Here is a 25,027-nt window from a genome sequence, read left to right as displayed (position 1 = left end):
AAGGTCAACTACAGTATTTTATCATTAAGTCTCTTTTATGGAGGGATATATATTAAATATGTGATTAACATGTGATACAGACAGAAAAACATAGATACATTGCAGAAAAAAACCCCCAAATATAAAGGTTCGTTTTTTTTTCCTGGTTTAAAACTTGAATCCTTTATGTGCAGAAAGCTTGTATATATGTCTGAAAGCTGCTGTTGCTCTGCTAAATAATGACAGGGATAATTTGCCTCCCTCTAAAAAACAACAAAAATTTGGATAAAATTTAGAAGGAAATGTAGGAACATAGCTCAAAATGTAACAGAAGCACTGATAAGGAAAGGGACACTATTTAGTTTGGCTGCCTTCAATTGAAACAATTCTCTGATGCTTCTTTCACATCTGTTGACTTTTTATTGCTCTCTTTAGTAGATGAATTACAATATATGTTAACAGAAGCAATAGAAAGTCATATAATGCCAAGTCATTAAAATTAAAGAGATCTACCTCAGGTACCTAAAGATGACTTTCACAGGACATTAATTTGTCCAATGTGTACTTCCATATAATGGAAACCACCTATTTCATGATAGGTTTTGACTTTTTTAGCTTTGTCTTGGACTCTGGAATTACTTAATGATTTTTTTATTTTTTCCTTGTTTCTTTAATTCCAATAAAATTGTATCAAACTAGAAATCACACAGGCCAAGGAAGACACACACTCATCACTGAAAATGCATTATAGAAGAAGGAAATAGTTTCAGCATAAGCCAATGTAAGTAACACATTTGTGAGGTGGATAAGCCTGCTGATACGCTCTGCAGACCTTCGCTCTGCTCTGATATGCAGACTCAGGAAATATCAGACTGTACCGTGCTCCCTTCTGACCTGAATGGCCTTAGCTTTATTTCCAAGGAAAACAGGGGTGTAGGGTGAGGAAGACATTTCACTTCTGGGTCTTATCATGATACATAGCCTAGACATGGGCAAAGTTTGGGACCAGGCAGCTGAAACATGACTCTGAATCCAGCAACACAAGCTCTGCTAAAAAGATATGAGAAAGATGGATATGTAAAAGAGTTCCTCTTCTATGGAGGAGTTTTACAGAACAGAAAGTAAAGAGGAATATTATTCCAAAAGGCCTCTACATTTGAAACTATCTCAGCTGATGCAGAGGGTAAAAGTTTTGTAAAGATACATACTTCATCAGCCTGAGATGGGGGTATATGGGTCATGTTTTTCCCACTGTGTATCTGCGAATAAGGGAAAGATCTGATGCCATGTCCTGATGTTCAGGGTGAGGATATTCCACCCGCTTGTTTATTGAAGAGTGAAAGGAGTTCTGGTTTTTGAAAATATTTTGTCTGAGATTCAATGGGGATGTGCTGGCTTACCTTGGCACGTGCCACTAACCAACTCTGTCACACACAAAAGGGAAGTACAAGTCGTTCATTTATGAGGTTCCTGTCTACCCATAATTACTCTTTTTAACTGAAATATTGTGAGTCACACTGCAAAATAAAGAAATTGAGTAAATTCAGTGAAGGTTTAAATCAACAAAACTGCTTGGAGCTCATGGTCATTCTGTGAGCACAAAAGAACAGGTAAAAAATTAATAATAAGTGAATTTTTTGGTCATTTCTGATTCTGGGACACACAATTGAAATTCTGTTCTGCTGTTTCTCGCTGTTGTTTACAGACACTTTTGAGTATTGAACACCTGGTCATTTGCAACCTCTGGAACATCCTTATAGTTGGAAGATCAGGGTCTGTAATTATTTATGTTTTGGAAACCAGATGCTGCTTAGGGTAATAGTCATGATATACTATATCAATAAAGCTTTGTTTTATTTTCAAAAGTTTATTGATAGCTATTGATAACTTTTTATGCTACTTTGTCACCTATGTGTGAAAAAAAAAACCAACAAAAACCCCCTATATTTTCAAACCTGAGTAAAAACCACTTTCTTGTGACTTCTGATTGAAAAAAGAGCTTAGCAGTTATGGGTAAACTAAGTGCTAATGCATTAAACATGCAGATCTAATGTATGGCTCTCCTCTAGAAAATGGTCTGAGTTTGCCTTTCTGTGGCACTAGCATTTTGAGTAATACATTGCCACTACAGAAGGGCAATACATAGTGAAAAGGATGTATCCCCAGGGATTTTAAATAATTCATTTCAGCAGGCAGGCCTTTGTTATTGATAGAACAAATGATTTTCTTTTTCCTTTAAGAAACATGTTTGGAAATTCGTTAATTATTCTTTCAATATAATAGAATTACCTGGGTATTAGGAAACAAAGCACAGGGTTAACTGTTGCATTGATGTTAACTATGGTTTACATGTTTTACCTGTGATTAAAGTCCTGGATACTTAAAACATGTTTTATTCATGTCAGCAGCTATGGAATTTGTAAATACTCTCTGACTGGCTCCTTTCAAATCATGAACAGTTCTTCCCCATTCCCTACCAGTGAAATGTTAGCTAAACCAGCCTTCAAATTAATCTGGTGTCTAGACAATTTACAGCACTACCCAAAGGAGGCTGAGGCAGCATAATTCCCAGAAAATGAAGGACATAAATAAAGATGGTATTTCTACATCATTTTGATGGGATAACAATCATTGCCATTTCTAATCCTAGGGTAAATGTTTTCAAAATATGACTCAAAGGGACAGTATTCAGAGAAGAGTTAAAAAATTGTTTTCAGTCTCAAAAACTATAGATGGATGATGGTATACTAAAATAGATCCGTTTATTTAGCATCTTGCAGACAAGATGAAAAGATGTTTTAATCAGCATCTCTAAGAAAGTGTGAAGGGGAGTGACACCTGACACTAAACATTTCTTTCATCTATCAAGTATAGACACAAAGATCCCAAAGTTAAATGTTGAAGTCTGCATAATTCAAACTGTAAATTAGGTGAAAATTCTTTACAAGGATGGTACTTACACAGCATAAGACATAGCCAAAGGATATGGTAAATTTTCTATCATTTGAAGTCTTTAAAGCTAGATAAAATGTCTTTCTAGAAAATTTATTTTACTGCTATCATTATTTTTGGGTTAGCTGCAGAAAATAATTTGGGGAATTTTATAGCCTCTCTTAAGCAACAGCTCAAACAGTGATCATATTCTGTTGAGGTTTCAAAATATAGGAAATACAATAGCTAGGTGTAATTCTACAGCATCAATAATGATGGGAGATGAAATTATAGCCTCACTGAAATCTATAAGGAAGTTCCCACTCCCTTTAATGAGAACAAAATTTAATCTACAATTATAAAATCTTTGATATAGTCATTGCTTTTAAGATGGGGATTATATACAGACTGCCTTGCTCCATCCATTTTATTGCTATGATGTTTACCATTTTATTTTGTAATTCAGAATAGTTTTGAATTAAGTTTGTATGATTTATATTTTTAAAGCATCTAGGAGTTTGCAGTTATCTCTTTTCAAGTAGTGCAGAGCTCAAAATGGAAATGGACTTGAAAAAATTATTTTTCTTCTTGATTTCACTTGGGTAAGGGTCAGATATTTCATTGACCATTTTTTCACAAAGATGGGTATATACTCTTGCTTGCCTCTTGTGAAGTTGGAAAATGAAGATTTGTACAAACACATTTTCTGATTATTCTCAGCTTCAGCTGAGTTCAGGTCAAGATTTAGCCATAAAGCCTCATAATTTAGCTCATTTTGTGCAAAGTCAGCAATTAATATTGAGAATGTATGGTATTGTTGTGTACAGCCCCTCCATCACATTTTGACATATTGTCCAAGGCTGAAACAGAGAACTGTCAGCCATCCTTTTGTGTGGCCTTCTGAGAAGATGAGCAGTGGCTGCTGATAGTTTTCCTGAAAGCATACTCATAATTTTGAACAGAGTTTGTTCAGATTCCTGAAGAAGTTGCTCAGGTATAATCCTTCTCAGGAACAAAGAAGGTGTTATAAGCTGTGACTCGTAACCCATTACCAGAAATGGCTTTAAAGCAGGGATGGAGAGAGACCTGTTGAGAATGTACAAGTAAGGAAGCTGAGAGGTCCAGTCTAAGTCTGTTGACTATCAGCTTTATTCCACTAACTCTCAAAGCATATCATACTGGTTTTTGCATTTTTTTTTTCTTTTATTTTTCCTTGTAGCAGGCTGATCTACCTTTCTGCAACAGAGTAGAAAAGTCTCTGATCCAGACTCCATCCCCATTTTACTCTGGGGACATGCAAAGAAGCAGAAGGTATGAATCTTGCACACAGGATGCAACTATCACAGCTCTTTAAGGTACAATTTAAAGCCTGCTGGAGGCAATGGAAGGCCTTTCATTCACTTCAATGGGCTTTGGATCAGAACCTCAGCTAGGGAGCTTTTGTCCTTGGCTCTCTTCAAAGAAGATTTTACTGGTGTGTGAATACTGTTAATCACCCATGAACACTTGGTAAAGAGTGATCTGGTTTTTATGATATGTAAAATACCCTGCTGAAGCATGAAATCTTTTAATAAAATCAAACAAAGAAAAACTTGCCCTCCATAACCTAAAGCTCAGCTCTTGAAATGTCATTTATTGGAATAGTGCATTCCCCATCCTCAGTCTGGGCTTTTTCTTGCCACAGGTGAACTAATATAGCCTTGGAGGTGCACCATGGTTACTAGTATCTGGTATTTTGCTAGAGGGGAGGGATAGGAACTGTTATTATCAAATGTTAATTTTGTCCACCTCATGGAAACAAGAGCAAATAAGCATATCTTTGTTCCTGAATTTATGTAATTTGCTTTTTCTGACATGTAAATTGACTGCATAGCCTTAATCTTATCCTTGAGAAACCACTGGCAACGCAATTGAGAGCCTGTTATTTCATGTAGAACTAACTACTGATTTGTCTGCAGTCAGTAAATGTATAAAACTGAAATATAAAAACCATTTGACAGAGCCTTTGCTGCTACCTTCAGTCTTGACTGCCATGTTAGGAATAGGGATGCAATTATCATAACAGCAATTCACACTAAATATTTGTTCTTGGGCTTATTTTGTTACCTTATGGACATACAGTGTTGTGGCTATGTTGATTTCAAATCCCACCTCAAATTCTGATTTTATGTATGTAATCAGTGGTCTCCTGTCTGCTAGCATGAGGTGAAGTCACATAGAGTTCATTAATGAGTCTTTTTTCATATTTATATGTAAGTGAAAGTCCTGAGAATCATGATAAAACTCTAGTTCACACAGTGTATATGGTAGCAATTTATCGCCTGGCTTCAGATTTTTTAAATCTCTCTGGCACTACAGGGTTATTTCAGTAAGTTAGAAAGGCAGGTATTCTAAGTGTGAACTTGCTGTTAAGATCTCAAAAATACTGAGTGCTCTTGAATTGAAGCTTTGATGAGAAATAAATCCTTCTTGTGACACTTTTATGCCATGTAGAGATGTGGAAGTGTGAGCAATAGCACCTGGCAAGCAAGCTGTCTTCTTTAAAAGCAAGCAAACCAGCTGCTCATCAGGTTGGAGAAGGATTTAGCAGGAAATAAAAGTCTACTCAAATGTTCATAGCTCAGATCTGCAAGAGAAAACTCATACTTTATGATTTGTACTCTGAATACTGAGAAAAACTGTATTTATATCTTCTGTATTTTCAAACACTGTGAGGAGTTCATTTTTGAAAACAGGAATAATTTTCAAGTGAACAATCTGTTTAGGAGATTCATTTCTTTTCATATTAGTTCTCTCATTAACAGAAGGTAACGATATAAGTAATAAAATAAACTTATGGTGAATAAACAAAATTTGATAGAAATAGTCTCTTTCAGGATACTGTAAGGATAGGATTTCTGGATTTGCTTTGATCACCTCATGTAACAAGCCTCAAATGTATCTCCTTTCTGGTCACATAAACCAGCTGCACTTTAAGCACATGAAATAGGTTTAAAAAAATTTTACCCCAGCAGAGAAACACTAACCAAAATGTTTCTGGCTCTTCAAAGTCCTAGATAGGCAGTGGTCTCATAAAACACTGGGAAAAAATTGTTTGGAACCAAATTCAGGTGAGCTGTGGCAAGGCTGCAACATTTAACTGTACATATTTTCCAAATGGGCAAGGTATCTCCTCTGATCCCTTTGGAAAATAATTTATTTAGTTTTACAGCTGCCTAAATCATCCAGCTAGGATTCCATAGGAAACATGCCATACTTCCCCAAAATAAAAGTGTTTAACACCAGAGGGACACTAAACTCTACGTCTTCCTTAGCTTCCATTTAGCTGTAGGAGAAATAAATGCAACAACGTGCAAGACAGACACATATATCAATATATATCCCCCCCAACATCCAACAGCCTGAAAAGAGTTTGCATGTATCATGTATATATTTTTTAGGTTATTTGGCATTTTTTTGAATAATTTTGTGATAATTCTACTTCAATGCATTCAGTGTTACTCTAAATACTGCCAGCCTCAGTCAAATGACATTGTAATGCACTGAAAAGTTTCCTTTTGGTACCTTGAAACAATAGTTGTTGGATTTTAATGAATATATATTTTAATCTTTAGGTAGATAATACTGCGATGGGTACTATCCTTCACCTTTTGGCTTGGTTCCCAAGGAAACTTCCCCTTTTTATATTTCATTTATTACTGGTTTTGGTTTGCTTCTTCTGAACTAACAAATCCAGGTTAATGTATCCTATCCACCTGACTCCTGCTGACGAAACTGTTCTTATACCCTGCTTGCAAACTCCATGTTTGCAGATGTGACAACCAGGGAATGAAAAGAGAGTTCTGTAATGACCAGAGAGAGAGAGGAGGCTGCCTGCAAACACTGACTGCTTCTTGCAGCACTCCCCTCAGTTATTAAAATAGCATTATACTATCTGAAAATTTTGTAAACTGAGATATATGGAGAGATGAAGTTCCTACCTGTGCTGTACCAAAACCTAAATAAGCCAAAGATATTCAACAATACTTTCTGTCCCAGACTCATGTCGCACAAACACTTAAGCATCTGCTCAGCTTTGCAAAACTGCTCTTGCGATTTCACTGGACTGCAGGGTAAATTTAAATTTAAAGACATTCTCATTTGCAGACTCAGGACTTAACGGAATGATATTATTTGCATCAGGCTTCACTACCATTTAAGATGCTGTAGGGTATCCCTCCTGGCTTCCAGCCGCTGCTCCAGAATGGCACAGTTTTATCCTAAGTCCCACGTTATCTATCAGCCCAGATGTCTCTGATGCCCTCAGGCATCTACAGTGACACCTGTATTAGCCCAGCTGTCATCACACTAAAATGAGGATTTCATAACAACATCACTTGATGCAAGGGAGGGAGTGAATAGCTTTTATTAACTCCTGGGAGTGTGATCTGCAGGCAGAACCCAATCTACTGTACTTTTTATTTTCTAAATTGCACCGATCTTTTCAGAGGACTGGAGACCCATCTAGTAACAAAATGCTACAAGATATATGTAATGGAACTAAACAACTGACCTGCAGTACAATGTCCCGTCCATTCCGTGTGACATTAACAGTGTGGGGCTGTCCATTGGCCATGTTTCTGTGGTCAATGTCAATGTTATATGGCTCTTTGGTGCCCCCAAGGTTGTACCGAATTTGCAGATTCCCTAGTGAAAAAGAAAAAAATGTGAAAAGCACCCTCAGGTATTTTGATCTTTATTCACCAGCTATTTTCCCATCTTTATTTTCTCATACAGCTGTTATCATTTCACACTTAATTGCTCTCATAGCTGGTCTCTGCAGTAAGAGAAGAGCTGGTGTTTGACATTATAAAGTTACTGGGCTGAAACTGCCTCTAGTTTATAACCCAGAAGTGTGACAATGACCAGCATCTCCAAACCACAGTGTTTGTAAACACTCCAGACTGCAAACCAAACAAATTGGAGTTATGCCTTGAACAATATGGACAATTGGTACAAAACTGAGTACATCGAGTAACACTTTATTGTTGAGATTATTATACTTGCTGCAGTAAAATTCTTCAAAATTGTACAAAGCATAACATTTTCTAAAGAACAAACCATTGACGTGCACTGAATAAAGGCAAAATTACAACAAATTAGCACTGACACATAATTCACACAAGGGACTTCCTTGCTCTCATGTTTAATTGTTGTTGATGGGTGACCGTCTGGACTTCCATGGAAATTTAGTATTATTTTGTGAAATGCAAACCTCAGGTTAGGTTGTTAGAAAAGTATAGTCAGGAGTGGTTAATTGATATTCATAACATACTGCCAGACCAGATCTTTCTTTTCTAAACAAAAGTGAAGTGTCTGCTCTTCATAACACATTTAAATATTTGATTAAAAGGAAGAATGTTTGGAAAGGGAAATGCAGCCCCCACTCTCGATGAAAAATGGAAATATTCTGGCCCAAAAGAGCAGACTTAGACCTTTATAACTATAGATTAGTTGTGTGATGTTGGATTTCACTCATGCACCTCCTTTCTTCCCCATGAAGGGAAAAAAATGAGTGGCATGTAGAATACTCGTATTATCCCATAGAAGAGAGCAGTAGTAAAATCATCCTAATTATGACTTTCATGGGGCACTAAGGCACTATTTGGAATCGAAGTAAATTCAGTTTATATACAGTTTTAATACTGTAGCAGCAAATGGTCCATATCCAACCTTCAACCACCACCAAAATGTTTAGGACATTATATACTATACTGCTTCCTTATTTTAGTCACCTCAGTGAGTATCCAGATTTTCAGAACAGTACATGACACTTTTCACTGACTACTAGGGATATTGCCAGGAGTTCAGCTATTCAAGTGCTGTCATGTGGATGTCTACCTGTCTCCACCATACTGCTGGTTCATGGCATGGGTCCAACTGTTACAGCAGGTTTTTGGTTACTTTTGTTTGTTTAGTTTTGTTTTGTGAGGGAGGATTGGCTAAAGAAACACCACAAAACTGGACAATTGCATGAGTACCAAATCTAGTAGAAGCAGAATAAAGGTTCAGATTTCTAAGTGCTCTACTTTTACATGACAAGGGTGAAGAGATTTTCTCATCAGTTCAGAGCTTCCCCTGAGTGTCAGCCTGATATTGTCAACTGTGCCTTCAATGGAGAGATCCCGGAGCAGTTGCTTACCACTTGGGTTCACAAGCACAGCCATGAAGTCCGGGGTGTAGGAGCTGACGTACAGTAAGACACAAGGGAACTTGGTGGTGCTGAAGCTGAAGCTGAGCTCTTCCTTGTTCAAGCTGAGGTCAGGTGCTGTGATCTCAGGATCCGCAGAACTCAAAAGTGTCCGGCTAACTAAATCCTTCACGCTAGTCCCTAGGGAGTGGAAATTGTAACGAAGCCACATTCCTTCTTCAAAAAATGCTCCCACGTCTTGAACAGAACAGGAAAAGAAGGATGGGAAAAAAAAAGGTAAATTTAATGTGCCGACACCTTTTGGTTGAAACATATTACTGTGACTTGATCAGTACTAATCTGTGCATGTTTCTACCGCTGCATTATTTAAGCACAATATTTAGGTCAAGAGCCTCACTATTTTCCTATGAGAATGGAAAGAGCAATCTCCATTTTATTGTTGGGTACTTGGATTCACAGAGCAAAGGAAATATTTCCTTTGGGGCACACAGAAAGCCTATGCCTATATCTCATATCAATACTACAGACAAGAATAATTATGATTTAAATTTATTCTCATTGAAATTTTGCGGTAGATAATGCTCCAAGGAAGGAGGTACAAGGAAGAGTGGCTTAAGGGACACAGTAAACAAACAACAGTCAAGGAAAAGGAAAAACAACAGTTCTGACCAGCAAATTTGAGCAGATTTGGAAGGACCTCACAAAGGAATAATGGCAATTCCAGCCCCTGAAAGGACTGGACACAATGCTTGTAAGATATCCACAGCTAACACAATCCTTCATGAGAGCTCCATAATGACAATGCCCTCAGGGGAGATAAAATTAACTAGGGAGCATGACTCAATAGGGAACAAGAGGCAGGAGATACCTGAAGTGTAGATCCCAGGAGGTGAAATCTAGAAAAAGTTTTCAAACCAATCTGAGACAAGATGTGGTGTTCCAACACTCCTGACAGAAAATAAACCTACTTTTGGCAGAATTAACGCTTTCAGCTGAAAAAGCACTAGTAGTGCTTCTCATAATAATGCGGTCCTGCCTCTTTTCTAACATTAAAATCATAATTCGATGCTGATGTTCTTGCAGCAACGACTGACTTTGATAACCTCCCACAGGAATTCCTGCACAATTGGCCACACTGGTATCACCTACTCCAATGGGCATTGCTTGACTGACTTCCTACGGCAGTCATTCATTTGGAGAGATTGTGGTATCGGATCAGCTGTGCTGTCTGGGACAACATTGTTAAAGGAAATTTTTAAATTATATGTGAACTTGATTAAAAATATGTGTTTATGAACATTTTGTAAGATACTAAATAATGATTAAAAATATTATAATCATAATATAAGAGTACTGTATTCAAAGAAGGGCTCTATGAAATGCTTAAAGCCATAAACTGTCTTTAAACAAAAAGGCTTTCATTATTTACTACTTTTCTACATGATACAAAGTCGCCACAGTTTTGTGCAAAATTGACCATCTAAACAAGAAATTTATTTTTATTCTGTTTTAGCATTTTGAGTCTTCACACAATTCTAAGCAAAGGCTTTATCTCAAAACACATGAAGGAAGGTGCCTATTTTCCAAGCTCTACACAGGCACAGAGCAAGTCAGGAAAGAGCCTGCAGAGTTCATTGAGAGTAGCTGAGCAGAGAGTTGGTAAGAGGACAGGTAGAATTATAAAATTATATTGATGGTTCTTTCCAGAATTTTGCTACACCTACTGCTGGAAAAGCTTTATTTTTTTTTTTTTTGCTACCATATGAAAATTCTCCCAAATCCAAAATATCACAGTTGCTGTGACCATATGGACATATAAAACACAGAGCCAAGCTGGGTCCCTAAGTGCTATAAATAATTTGATCATTCTGATGGATTTATAACTGCAATTTTATAGGGGAGAACTTAAATCACCTGAAAAAGTTATGGGAGATGCAATTTCATTTAACAACTATGTTTTGCAGTAGTATCGACTTTAGTGCTCCTGGATTAAAAGTGAAGGGCCCTGTCATGAAAAAACTTCCCCAACTCGTGATGCCCTCTACCTTTAACAGTGGTGTAGGAAACAAGCCTTAGCACACAAAAATCTAAAGCAGTAGCTCCAAGTATTTGCAAGATGGGCCTAAAAATATCCCTATGACCACTAATTTATTTTTCAGCCCCCACTTGTGGCTCATGCAAGCTGCTTCTGGGGCAGATGCTCTACCAATTATGCGGCTGTGGCGCTGGCAGAGCTGCTGGCCGTGCCAGGTCCTGACACTGCCACTGCTGGTGGGGACAGCAGCCCCCGTGGAGGCTCCACACATGAACACAGCACACTGATGCAAAATTATGTTTGCCTTCAGCCTGTTTACTACCTGTCATGCCTTTCACTGTAGGAGTAATCTTTGGAATTGCCTGGCTCTGTGCTTGCCCAGGGACTCACATTCTGGGAATACTGGGACCTTCAGTCCTGACCTCGGCACTGCTCTGGGGCTTAACTGGAAACCGTGCGAAGCATTTTTCCAGAGCTGTAAATGTTATAAATTGCTTTATTAAATGTTCATTACTACAAAGAAAGCTTTAAGTAAATGGTGCTCTCTGAAATAATATTCAGATTATTCTGTGTTTCTGTGAGGTGAACTTGTGGGTCCTTGTGGGTCCCTTCCAACTCTCAATACTCTATTATATGACTTTTTTTTCAAAAAGAGTTTCATGACAGAGCAAAGAATGTTCTGTATGTTTAACTTGATTTTCCCTGAGAAAATAATTTTCAATGTAGCTTTATTATTACAGGCATACAGGGTATTGTAATGAAACTTGAAATTCTCCTCACATTCACATCACCTCTTTTAAAAGGCAGGATAAGAGGAAGGTTCACTTTGGCTTTTTGAGTGTATTGAGCCTTCAACAGGAAGATACTGAATCCTCTCAAGTTCCAGCTCATCAAAGAGGTTGATGCATGTGATTATGCTCTTTACTGAAAGAAGCTGAAATCCTTGTAGCAGAACTGCAATGTGCTTAGCAACTCACAGGAGCAGGCTGTTTAAACTATTAGGACATATTAAAAATAGCTAAAAGATAATTTTCTCTATGTTGAATGCAGTTATATGATGACTTGGAAATGCTGAGGGCTGACCAATGAGAAAGCTACCTACTTGGAGGTCACAAGTGTAGCATCTTCCTGAAGTTGTGCTAGAAGTAGTATGGAAGCCCTTCATGCAGAAAACCATTCGAGCTGCCTGAATATAGAGGGTCAAATGCAGCACAAACCCTGCTGCTGAAATGTGAAGGAAGTTTCCATGCACAACTCTTTTTTCTTCTGTAATATTTGAAATGCTATCTGAAAAGATGACTCTTGGGACATCAGGCGTGAGGCATAGTGAAGGCTGCTCTTCAAACCGCCCTTTCAAGGTGGAGGCCTTAGGGAAATGAATGTGGTGGTAACCTGTTTTCCTCAGAAAGTAATACCTATTTCTACACCAATATGCACTGCAGTCACTCTCTGGTGACAGACTTTTCAAATATAAACACTTTGGGCTGGCTTTGTAGAGGAACTCAGAACAGGAACTGTGGATTGTTAGAAACAATTTTATCAAGCAAGGTGCATGTCCACAGTGTGAACTGCACATATGTTACAAAACTGTCCAGCTTCAATTTGGACAGGGGTGAAGCAAAAGCTGATCCAAAACTTCCACAGAAAATGCACATGTACCCAAAACTGACAAACTTATTTTGAAAGTTATGATTCTTTGCTCATCCCCACAGTCTCCCTCTGTCCACTCAGCTAATTTTGTTTTTGTACACTCTCATTCTGTCTGGGATCAGGAGATTTGAAAGACTGGAGGAAAAAGCCAAATAGCAATAAAAACCCCCACTTCTCCTACAAAACTTGCAAAATCTCATGACATTTCAGGGGCGGTGCTGTAGACCTAAGAAAATGCAAGTAGGAATCTGATTCTCCTCTATTGTTTTTTACAGCAGTGAAATGTTAGTGTTGGTTCTTCTGTTCTTAAGTATTTATAATAATTCTGTTAGCCATAAAGTCAGACACATAAAGAACTTGTCTTCTTTCTCCATAACCTTCTTCTCACCACTGAAAAACACTGCCAGCATGGCACAGGTGTGGCTGAACAAAACTTCAGCAAGATATTCTATCTGGGTGCGTATGCATAAGAGATACAGAGCTCAGTAGTCTTTACAGCAATTAAATTTGCTCTATGCTGACAGTAGGGATAGGAATGTTAACAGGAATCATCATTAATCAAGTACCATACATTACTCTTAATAAATAAAGAAGCTTCAGCTTTGTGGGGCTACCGAAAAAATCCCCAAACCACAACCCCAACCCCCCCAGTTTCAACACACGACATTTTCAGGAGTGGCATTGTGAGAAGTGGAATCTCCCTTCTTTAGCAGGACAGCTCTCACTGACTCAAGCTGCCATCTCATATTTTTCCAAGTAAACTGGACCTGATTTCTGCCATCTTTCACCTGAAGACCAAGGAGAAAGTAGTTCTGGTTATTTATTTAACAGGCGTATTTATTTAACGGGCAGGGTACACCTGCCTTACAGAAGCTGGAGACAAAATCCTGACAACTATGAAGCCTGGAAAAGGAAATGAGAACTGGGGCAGGAAAAGACTCTCTTTGTTTCACAAAGCTGACTGAAATGAGTTCTTACAGCTGTAAGCATGTCCCATCTGGAGGCCCTAAATGCCTCCTTGGCCCTGCTCAGATTCAGTAAGTTACATTACTCTGAGATGCAGCTTTCCAGTGCTCAATGATAGGTCTTCCCTGCATGGAGTTCTGGGTGTGAAAAGCAGCTTTTTCACAATCCTAAGCAAGGACAGTCACTGGAGACGTTCTAACACTTGATGCATGTACAAAGATTCTTCAGACAAGGTAGACAGTTGAATAAATCCTCTTTCTTTTTGCATAACTTCCTTTCTTTTTGGATTTTACATATAGTTATGAATATTGAATATAGATTAACCAGAGCTTGCTTGTTCATCATATGGCAAAAAATGTGCAAGGGAGCACCTAAAATTGCTGCTACTTCCAGGCTGCTTTCACAAAGACTAAGACTTGTTTGCTGAAATACCTTCTGGCCATAGGGCATCTGTAAAGGGCCAGAATCTCACAGCTGCTGATCTGGGAGAGAATCTGAGTGCTCTGAAGGTGATAATGCTCATAGTTTATTTGGTTAGCTCATGCAATGTTTTATTCTATCTTCAGGCACATTTAGTGTGTGAAATTGAGAAGTGGGGATTTAAAGCTATTGTCCTACATCCTCATATTCTGTCTACTCTTACTCTAATAATTTGTGATGCATGTTTGAACTTTCCACCAAAGTACAGCGATTGCTTGTGGACATTAATAGAATACAAAGCTAGTGAGGGCTTGCTTCTTCTATATGAATGTATCAGTACTCAGTATAAAAAAGGCTTTCTTGAACTATCAGAATCAGGGGATATACAAAGTAAGGTGCACCAGTGAAACTATGGGGTGTGATCATAAATCCATGCAAAGATTCTCACTACCTTCAGTAGAACAGGATGAGTGCCACAGGAGATGGGGTTTAGTCACCTGATTCATTACACTTCCAACCCTCCCTAGTCAATGCCAACAGGTAGATTCTGCCAGTAAGCAGTTTGATATGCTTAAACAAGGCTGAGCTCTGAACCCACTTTTGAATTAGCCCTGTAAAGCAGGTGCCTTTTGTTCTACCTTCCTATATCTGCACAGAAGTGTGCATGCCACAGAAAGCCTAAAAATGTCAGGAAAGTTGCAGTTGCAGTTCATTCTGTACTGATTTGAAAGTATTATAGATATTTGATCTGATGTCTGGGACAAAAGACTCAAGAGTAAGGGAATGGCAACTTTCTGTTGAATCTAAATGAAAAGCCAGTTCCATTTCTAGTGGAAATATCCATAATGGTTAAAAAGAAAAAACCTTAACACCAACCTTCCCCCTGCCACCATCAAATAAAATTGGACAGATGAAGCAAATGTAATGTCAAGTGTACAACTGACCAGATTTCATGATTTTCTGCCAGGGAGTCTATGGAGGTTCTCTTTAGGTAACCCCAGAGAAAAGCTTGCAGGTTTGCAAGAGCTGTTTGAGAAATATTAGAGACTGTCATTTGATGATTGCACAGTATTCAGAGTAACAACCTCAGTAGGTGAGGTCTGGCTTCAATTCCGTCCTGTACTACAGGTCTCCACTTTAAATGTGAGCAGATCCTTCCTGCCGTCATTATCTCGTTCTCTTTCTGCATTACCATAGTAAAAACATCTTCTCACATTACAGAGTTATTGTAAGCATCAATGCCCTATCATCTTGTGAGGTGCCAAAACTACTTCAGCAGCATGCAGATGTATAAATATAGCACATGGGTGTCTGGTGTGAGAACTCAAACCTCCCAGCTGCCTTTGCACAGGCGTGCAGCAGCCAGCAACGTTGCTGAGGCTGCTTTACTTAACTTTTGTAAGACATCTGCATTCAGTGAGCAGTGACACTAAAGCAGGCCTATTTTAATTGTCTGACCAAGAAAGTCTACCACATTTTCTGAGCCAGGAATAAGTATTTTTATTTTTAACTTATTTCCCTGATTTGTTTGCTTTCTGTGTATAAAATAAGGAATTTGTGCTTTTTATGAGTAGTTTATAATGGATGATAAGTGAGCTGTCAAGCTCAGTTTTTAATCAGGTTGCTCTTTAAGATATGCAATTACTGTGGGGAAGGTTTGTTTTTCTTTGAAAAGAAGAACATGGGGGTTTTTTTCCAATGAAAGAATTCTTGCACTGAAGCGCAATTTTCAAAGCACTAGAGCATAACTGTGAATGTTTAATAAGGCAGTATTGACACAACTGAAAAATGGAATAGCTTTACAAAGTATATGTATTTTTTGTGAGTATATATATTTACTCAATAGGGGCTAAAATCTGAGTCCTGAAGTATGATCTACAGGTAAAAAAGCCTGACTGCAGCATTCAGACTTACCGAAGTAGGAGCTTAACATTAATAACCTAAAGAAAATTTCTCATGTAACTTTCAGCTAACAGATCATGATCATGTTGCATATAGCAGAATTTTTTGGGGTCTGGGAGGAAATGTCGCCTTGGTTTTCTGGGTTCTGTGATTCTGAACTGTGAAAACTAAGAAATTAGTTACCTTAAACCACTCTAACAATCCCCTCACCATTGTTTTCAGCAAAACAATGCAATGCATTTGCAACCAGCAAAATAAAGGGAATTGAATGAGTATAACCAGGGCAGAATTTGGAGGTGATCAAGTGTCAGTTTCAGAGTCTGTGGAAGGGGGCAGAGCTGCTGCTCCCTGATAGGTCTTGCATCCATTCAGCCTAGTAAAAAGCTGGTTTTTTTCTCTTTGAGACATAGAAGAGAGCAGGAAAAGAAGGAAATGTGACTGTGACAATACTACTTGTAAGTGCTTTCAGGGTTCATACAAATATAAAAACAAATATGAAGGACCTCATTTTGGGCATTGTCTTAAGGATTGCAAGAATTCACACTGTGGATCTGAGTTTTATTCCAAAGAAGAAAAGAAAAAAGCATATACCATCTCCTTGTTAATGCAAATTGAGTAACTGCAAAGAAACTGGAAAGCTTTGAATTTACCCTTCCAGCACACCTGGAGGCACAGGAGTCATGGCACCAGCCATTTAATTTTTTTTTTTTTAATTTTTTTTTGGCCTCACTCCTGGTGGATGCAATTTCTTCTCCTACTATTGTTCCACTGCATTTCAATACCAAAGGAGGAATGTTTTCTCCCTGGGGTATGTCCCATATCAAAATGCTGCCATGTGCCCTGCATTTGACCTTTGCTGTTTTTTTGTTTAAAGGGAGGAAAGAGTTTGTTTTTTAGAGGAACAAAAATTAATTGTTTTCTCAGAAATGCTCTTAAGATGATAGGACAGCTGTGGGAGAAAAACAGAAGAGAATTTATGCTTAAACAAAGGACAGGGAAAGGTCAGAAAGCAATCTGCAGGACAGCAGAAACACTTCAGCTATTCCTCAGAACAATTTCTCTGAGCAATGAAAGAAGTAAAACCAATTGCATATGCCTCAAATACAAAACAAAAATAGAGTTAAAATAGATGCCAGACTGCATTTCTGTACTTCTTTTTGTCCTTGTAAAATAATAGTGTGATTTCCAGGCCACTACAACATCAATCACATTGTGATGTGCTGCTAATAAGGCTGGAGACAATGCAATTTCTTGTCAGTCATCAGTCAGTGGCTCTAAGGATGGATTTCATCAGCAAAAGAATCCACAACATGCAAGGCCTGCTTTTATTGTGAGGTGTGTTAATTACTCATGAGCCATTGTATGGTGATTTCCTTATAGCAATGTTTTTTTCCTTTGATTTTCCCATCACTTCTGCTAGCACTTTCAGTATGCAACCAACCCCAAAAAGTTTACTGTGGGCAAGTAAGATTTCAATATCAGAACAAAGCTTTTGGATAAGGGAAGTTTCCTGTGGCAAATTAAAATCAATGGGAAGAGAAGTCTGTGCTATGTTTTAAGAGTTATATTGTGCCACCTTCACTTCAGCTGAGTGGCATGTTTTTCTGTTAATATCTCATATTGGTTTGAATGGGATGTCAGGCACCACTGATTATCAAACCAACAGATCTATTTGGCCTGGAATATTTACTCAGAGGAGCGAAATAATGAAACCTAGTCCTAGTCTATCCTGCAAAGCACTAACCCTGTTATTTTCTGGCAGCCAATGTGAATTCCTAGTGAAGGTGACAAAGGAAAATATTCTTTCTTGCCTCATATTAGACTTACCCAGAATTACAGCAACAAACAGCATACTGTGGTGCTGATTATAAAAATGACAGAGCAGTATTCAACTCTGTCATTATAAAGAACAAAATTCATTGAAAACAGATCATACACTATTTGAAAACATGTTCATAGGCATTTCAGTGCTTTTACAGAGGGGAAGGTGTCACAGTGTTAATGAAAAAATGAATTGAAAGATAAGAATTACGATATTTTCATCAAAGTAAATTAAAATATAATTTAGGTGACATTTTTATTTTACAGGAAAAATTTTCCAAAAAACTTCTCCAATTTTTATAAAATTTTAAAATATTTTTTAAGCTAAAATATACTTTGCTGTTTTGCCAGTGCTTATTTTGCAGTTGTTATGCATGTTTGCTCTTTATTTCTAGATAATACTTTCATTCTTGTCTCATGGACCAAGAGGACACAGTACAAGATTCCAGGAGCTGCTATTAGAAAGAAAATGTAGGACCCTTTTCTTTCACAAGTCTAGGAAGCTTGACAACACACATAAATTGTTCCAGTGCTTTACTTGATTTAAAACGCTTAATGCAAGTTAAATTGACAATGTAAATGTAATGGGCTGTAAATGAACTGTTCTAAAGAACTCATTATCAGCATTGCTTGTTACGGAGATTTTACTATTATTTTGATCATAGGATGCTCCAAACCCAGTCTATTTTGTGTAATTCATCCTCTAGCTTTTTCCCCGGTGTCCCATTGTTCTTTCTATAGGGAAGCCTCATGAACTCACCCACACTAAATCACACTTGGGGATATGCTAGATGAGTACAGCAGTCTCCAGTACTAACAGATAGGAAATTGGCAATTTGCACCTTGTACATAAGATCTGAAGGATTTAGAGAGTTATTTTTAGCCTGGAACAGATTTGATATTTAAAGCAGAGATCTGATATCATGTTTAAATGGCACAACACCATATGGCACAGACATCCCTGCACTACCTAGAGTACCTTTGCATGAGCCAGTGCTGCCCAGCAGCAGCTCACAGCAAGTTTTACTGCATGCCCAAAGAATCCCTGTCAGAGCCCTGGGCCCTTGGCTGCACAGGGACTCTGATAAGGAGAAGAGTATAACATAGCATGATATTACTGCCATTGCTACAGCAGTGCTTACAGACCAGCCAAAACCAGGGTTTGTATGTGCTAGGTGCTCAGTTATTCCCCTAATGGTATGTTTTTATTCTGCTAGCTCCACCTCCAGGAAAAACGAAACACTTTAGCTTAGAGCTAGTTTTGGTGGAAGGTTGGAGCTTACCTATCCGTAAGAGGAACAAAATCCTCACAAATAAAAGTCAATGTGATGAGTTCTGGCAACACAGAAAAAGCTATAAAATTAATTCAGTGAATATGGCATGGCAGCAATTTTCTTTTCTTTTCCTTTTCTTTTTTTGAGTAAACACGTGATCTGTAAGAGATTAACCCAATTCCAGCCTGAATGGGTTTCCTCTACCATATAACTGCATTAGTGAACAGAAATACTAAATATGCATTACCATTATTCATGACAAAACATTTGCTAAATTAACTGAAATTACTGTATTCACATTCTCAGGAGTCGTTGTATGTACAGTCCTGAACTGAATGGACATGTTTTACAATTGGGCTTTGAAGCAATACAGCATGGTGAAAGCTGATGAAATTCCTGCATGCAAGCACAGTGGAAGCCATTACCTAGAGAAGCAGCTGCTTCCCTTCAGCTGCACTAGAAATGCACCATATTTATTGGAATTTATAAAATAATCATGCCGGAGATTCGTCCATATCCAGTGACGTGAATATTTGGTGATGTGAAAACAATCCCTTGGCTTTTAGAAGAGGGTGGTCCAGTATGTCAGCAATGGACAAAGTTTTGCTGTGATAGAATGAAATGCGGGTGAATATACACAGATATAAATGAAGGTGTGCGGAGAAAACGCTGTCCAAAACACAAAATCAGGTAAAAAGACTGCCTATTTCTGTCATAAACTTTATGTTTTCTCTACGTGTGGCTAAAAGAGAGCAGAGTATAGATATCTGCAAAATAATTCTCAGGTTTTGACTTGGAAAAAGATGTTAAGAAAGAGTTGCAAACCAGAACATCAAAGGCCAGGTGCTGTCCCCTACTGTCAAGTTAGCTTCATGAGGGGACTCTGGTGTTTGGTGACCTAGACTGCCTGCAGGATTCCTGGTTCAGAGGGGAATGTAAAAGCAGATGAGCACTTTATGAGGCAAGAGGTTTCTTTAACACCAGGGATACTGATGAGAACAGCCTTCACATTTTTAGCTGAAACTTTGAGAAAGCTTTAAAAATGATTAGGAAAAGCAGTGGATTAGACAGTCAAAAGAAGAAAAAAAAGTGGAAATAAATTTGTACTTTTATTCTCACTTTTTTGTTGTTGGATCCCTCTTTCTCCTGCTCCTTGCCTTTCTTTCTCATGCAGACCATAGTACATTGTTCTCTTACAATCATTGATTCTGGAAATCCAGAACATATTTTAGGCATTTTAAAAGGACTGACATAAATGTGAGAGCTCTGTGCCTTCCCTTATCCTAGCAGGTTCAATCCTTAACCCAGTCTGAGGTACTAAAAGACTTGATCTACTTACAGATGGATAAAATTTTTGAGCCAAATGCTGGCTTCCCAATATATAAGATATTCAACCCAAATGTCATACCTACACTTTTGAATGACTGGGTAGCTTTTATTTAAATCCATGTTTTTCTTCTAAAGAACTTACCATGACATTGTGCTAGTTGGAATTTATTGTTCTACAGTTCAAGACTATGGAATACAGCCTGCCAGATCTGTAACTACTACAGGTATTCCCGATGCATGTTGTTGTTGTGTTATTTGATTTAAACAGGTAACATACAGTCCTAATAAGAGATATGGTTTTAAATAATCACATTTAAATATACACATGAGTGTATAATTGGACGTGTTAGCAAGAAGTATTGAACAGGATTTACTTGTCTAATTAATAATGCTGAAGCATCAGTTCCGTTGTGGTTTTTTTTCCCTCAGGCAAAGAGTTCCCCCAGACTCTGCCTCCTGCACTAAGCCTTTTACCTTTTATGCAGAATGGTCCATCATAGGCAGTTTTGGAGCAGTCACAGGAATAGCCGTTGTATTTCTCCACACATTTCCCACCGTTGGCACAGTACATCCCATAGCTCGTGCAGTGGCCAGAGCAGCCAGGCTTCACCCCGGGCGTGACCTTCGCTCTCTCTTCCAGGTCCAGTGTCACCCCGTTCATCCTCAGGGAACGAATGCAGCCCAGGAAGCCTCGCTGGCCTCCTGCAGCACCTGAGAGGGAATGCTGAACTGTGAGACAACACTGAATGGATTTTATTGCTGTTATTTTATGTGAAATATCCTGCTAAGTCTGTGGTAACTTCTTTATAAGGGCAAGGAATTGCCTTGTCCTAATGACAATAAATCAGTGAAACCTAGCCTGATATCATACTATTAGCAAGCATAAATAATAGTTTTTTATGAGTGCTTGCTTTTCACTGATTAGACATTTGAGATTCTAGCTCAACACTATAAGGTTTCCTTCCATTTCAACTTCAGTGTTTTTAGAGATAACAGTGTGTCCTGGGTTGCAGTGCATTCTATTACCATCCTCAGGAGCTGTTGAAATCAGGTGGGGCAGTGTTTCCTTGCCTCCTCCCCCCAGACTATCTTTCTGTTAATGGCCCATCATTGTCCTGCTGCATGACTCAGAGATAACTCCCTCCGGCCTATCTTCTGTTAATGAGCCTAATCAACACTTGGCCTCATGACTCATTACCCCATTGTGAGATGCTCCACCCAGAGGGAGGAACCAAGCATCCCATCGTGGATATAATCTGAGATGCTGAATGCCAGACACAACCTTTCCACTGGATTTCTAGAGGACAGGAGCTACATAGCCACCACTGGACCCTCTGAGGAAGAGCAGACCCTTTTTCTACAGGATCACTGCTTCAGAGGACTGCAGCCAATGTTCTACCAGACTGCTACAACAGGGAGTCAGGTTGTATCTTGACTCTGTCAGTTTGAAACAGTGTTCTCTTATTATTTTTTTTTTTTCCATTTTCTCTAATTTCCCCATTAAATTGTTATTCTGACTTGGTGCCTCCCACTGGTTTGTTTTCAAACTAGTACACAGTGGAAGAAATGGGCTTGGCTCGACTGTTAAGGTGTAGCCTTTCTCTCCTAATGATTAGTAATGGTGGGTGCTAATAAGAGTGCTATAATATGCTATGCAGTGTTACATTTTTCAAAGCCACAATGGGCAAAGAAAAAAGGAGTCAAATCCCCATTCTCAGTTACAATAGGAAATATTCATGTTACCTTCCAAGAAACATCATGTATACTGTTTATTTATCAGAGCACAGACTGAAGGATGGAGCCCTGAAAAACTACATTTGATAGTCTGGGTTGAGATGGATTTTTACAGCAGTTGATAAGAACTGTCCTTTTTGCACCCCTAGTAAACATTCTCTGAAAAAATGTGATTTCAGCTAGGAAAGTCTTATCTCAGGCTGGATTAGAAACAACAATCAAAAAAACCCAAACTAAAAAAATGCAAGTAAATAACAGTGAGTGCTGGCATCTTTTCTGCTCATCCCTCCTCTCTTTGATTGCTGCAGTGCCGCAGGTGCCAGAGAATCCCTGAGAAGACCTGAATGCTCATCACCAAAGAGCACAGAGGCTGATATTTACCTTAAGTGGGGAAGAGGACTAAATACAAACCAGAGAGGGCTGCTTCAAATCGAGTACTGGTAACTGGATGATTTGGAGTAGGAGCAGGCAAGGCTTGGTCTTTGCTGAGTGCACATGGCAGAGGGAGTTCTGGTGTGTGATTCCGTTCTACATAAACTCATATACACTGCAGTGATGAAAAACCTTCTTTCCCCTCTCAGTGACTGTCCTAGCCCCTAGGACACAAAGTCATCACCCCTCAGGCCCTCTTGCTCACCCAAAGAATAGATATTTATTCTTCAGAAAATGGAACTGGAGGTACCAAAAGAATTCTTGTTCAGCATTACCCTCCATGGCCCCAATATTCAGGTGTTCATTTTGAGCACTCCAACTCAAATCCATTCTAGGTCTGACTCCAGGTAAAGTTTAAAGCTGTTCTCTGATACATGTGCTCCAATCACCAACTTGCATGAAATAGATGTAACTCAGAAAGAAAAAATCTGGTGCAGATTGTGACATTCCTTTTTTGGCAATAAAGGTACTATATATTTCAAAACATTGCTGGTGTTACAGTAAATTTAAAACTAACAAATGAAATAGTCATTATCAACAATTCTCAAAGAACTCAGGCTAGAGGAAAAAAAATCCAGCTCTTCCTGTTTACAGCAAAAGGCTTGGTATTTTTTTAAAGGTTAAGTGTTCCTCTTCTAAACAAACTTAATCTTTCAGCTTATTTTGAAAGCGCCATTTACTGGGATCACAGCAGCAAAGGAGAACCTGAGCTTGTAAATAACACCTGCACATCTGGTGACACATTATACACAGTTTGCAGTGACACTGGGCTGATTACTAAGGCAATGAAGGCTTTAAACATCATTTTAATTCATTTGAGTTTTTGAATGCTGCCTAACATGGAGAAAAAAGAATTTTTTTCCCCCCTTTCCCCTTCCTTCTTCTCTTGTTAACAGATATCTAGAGAGGTATGAAAGTGCTTCTTTGCTCAACATTTCATGTAGTTCTGATTCCAGCTAATGACACTTGGCATGTCAGCACTTTGCAGCCCTGCGGCTAACAGTCAGAGAAATACAAATGCTGCTGGAATAGCCTGCCCAAAATGTAGCGGAAACCAGTAGCTCCAGAAAGCAGCTGGACTAACTTGGTTCTAGGGAATGCATTTGTGTAACGCTGTGTGGTGCTTTCCTACATCAAATGAGTAAATAGCCCACGGGACTAAAGGGAAAAGACTGCTGTGAGAGCTGTGAATGCAAAAGCATGGCCAATGATCAAATCTAAAGAGGCTGGAAGTGCTGCTGAGGCTTGGATGGGCACTGCAGGCACATGCAGTCCTGGCAAGATCTCTGCAGAAATTTTCACTTCTGTGGTGAAAAAGTGTGTGTCTGGGAAGAGACTCTCAGCAAAAAAGGAGTTTGCCACTGCAGTCTTCTGGAGGCACTTTCAGCCAGGAGATGCAGATGGAGAAAGACAAAAAGGACAAGTTTCTAACACACAATATTTTTCTCTTAGTTGATCTTTGTATTTCTGTAATTATGGACATGTTTGTCTTTTCTTTTTCTTTTTTCTTTTTTTCTCTTTTTCTTTTTTTCCCCTGCTTTGCTGTCATGCAAGTGCTCGAGGAGCACAGCTTCCCACATTCACTAACTGCTGCTGGCAAGACATGAGTCAAAGAATGTTCAGCACGGGAGAGCAAAACCCGGCTGCCCCCTCTGCACCTTACCAACATAGAGCTGGCTGTACAATTCCAGCCGTGTGTGTCCTTCTGTTGGAGCTTTCCGGACCTCCAGGGGTAACTGGTCCACCTGCAGGCTGGCCTGCTTGACGTTCCTCTCGGCATTGACCCGGTGCCACTGGTCGTCGTTGAGCGGGTTGGGAGATCTCACCACGATTTCCACCGGCCCGTTTCCGACATCAAATGAAAAGGAGACCTCTGTAGCAGCTGAAATAGTGAGCAAAAGGTGTCCACAGTTTGCAGTCTTATACTGTAAACATATTCACACTTCCTAAAGAGTAAGGGTCATATCAAATAGAAATATGCACTGCTAAGTCATCTTTCTGAATTTATAAGCACATTCAGCTCCTTCTAACTTGAGTAGGAGTTAGACTTTTAGAAGACAATATCAGCAAACTCTCAACCAATTCCATTAATCTTTGAACTCTGCAGCTTTCCAGTTTATATATTTTTTTTTTCAGGGAATAAGCATCTTGATAAAAAATGGTGGAGAAGTCTAAATTTTTTTTGATTTTGAAGGGCAATTAATTCTTGCAATGAACTAATAATACTGTGGTTAAGATCCATGTGACACTTTATGGCTGAAAAAGAAATAGATCTATAGTAAGCCTTACAGTGCTCTGTTTATAGTGTATGATTTAAAACATGTTTAGAAATTTTACAAATGTCCATTAAGCCCTACTAGACAC

The 25,027-nt window shown here is 38.7% G+C and overlaps 1 protein-coding gene across 1 annotated transcript in view; it reads right to left on the bottom strand.

The window, feature by feature from the left end:
- CNTNAP2 (contactin associated protein-like 2) overlaps positions 1-25,027 on the bottom strand; it is a 1,035,043-nt gene that overhangs the window by 64,831 nt on the left and 945,185 nt on the right. Inside the window, exons 17-20 of the mRNA XM_008633839.2 lie at positions 24,327-24,545; positions 20,972-21,208; positions 9,092-9,337; positions 7,463-7,596 (exon numbers count right to left, since the gene is read on the bottom strand). Of these exons, the coding sequence (XP_008632061.1) occupies positions 7,463-7,596; positions 9,092-9,337; positions 20,972-21,208; positions 24,327-24,545 (836 nt within the window). The remainder of the gene's footprint in view (positions 1-7,462; positions 7,597-9,091; positions 9,338-20,971; positions 21,209-24,326; positions 24,546-25,027) is intronic.

Source organism: Corvus brachyrhynchos, unplaced genomic scaffold, assembly GCF_000691975.1.
Source record: "Corvus brachyrhynchos isolate BGI_N302 unplaced genomic scaffold, ASM69197v1 scaffold94, whole genome shotgun sequence".
Classification (NCBI taxonomy): Eukaryota; Metazoa; Chordata; class Aves; order Passeriformes; family Corvidae; genus Corvus; species Corvus brachyrhynchos.
This window is presented reverse-complemented; position numbering and strand designations above follow the sequence as displayed.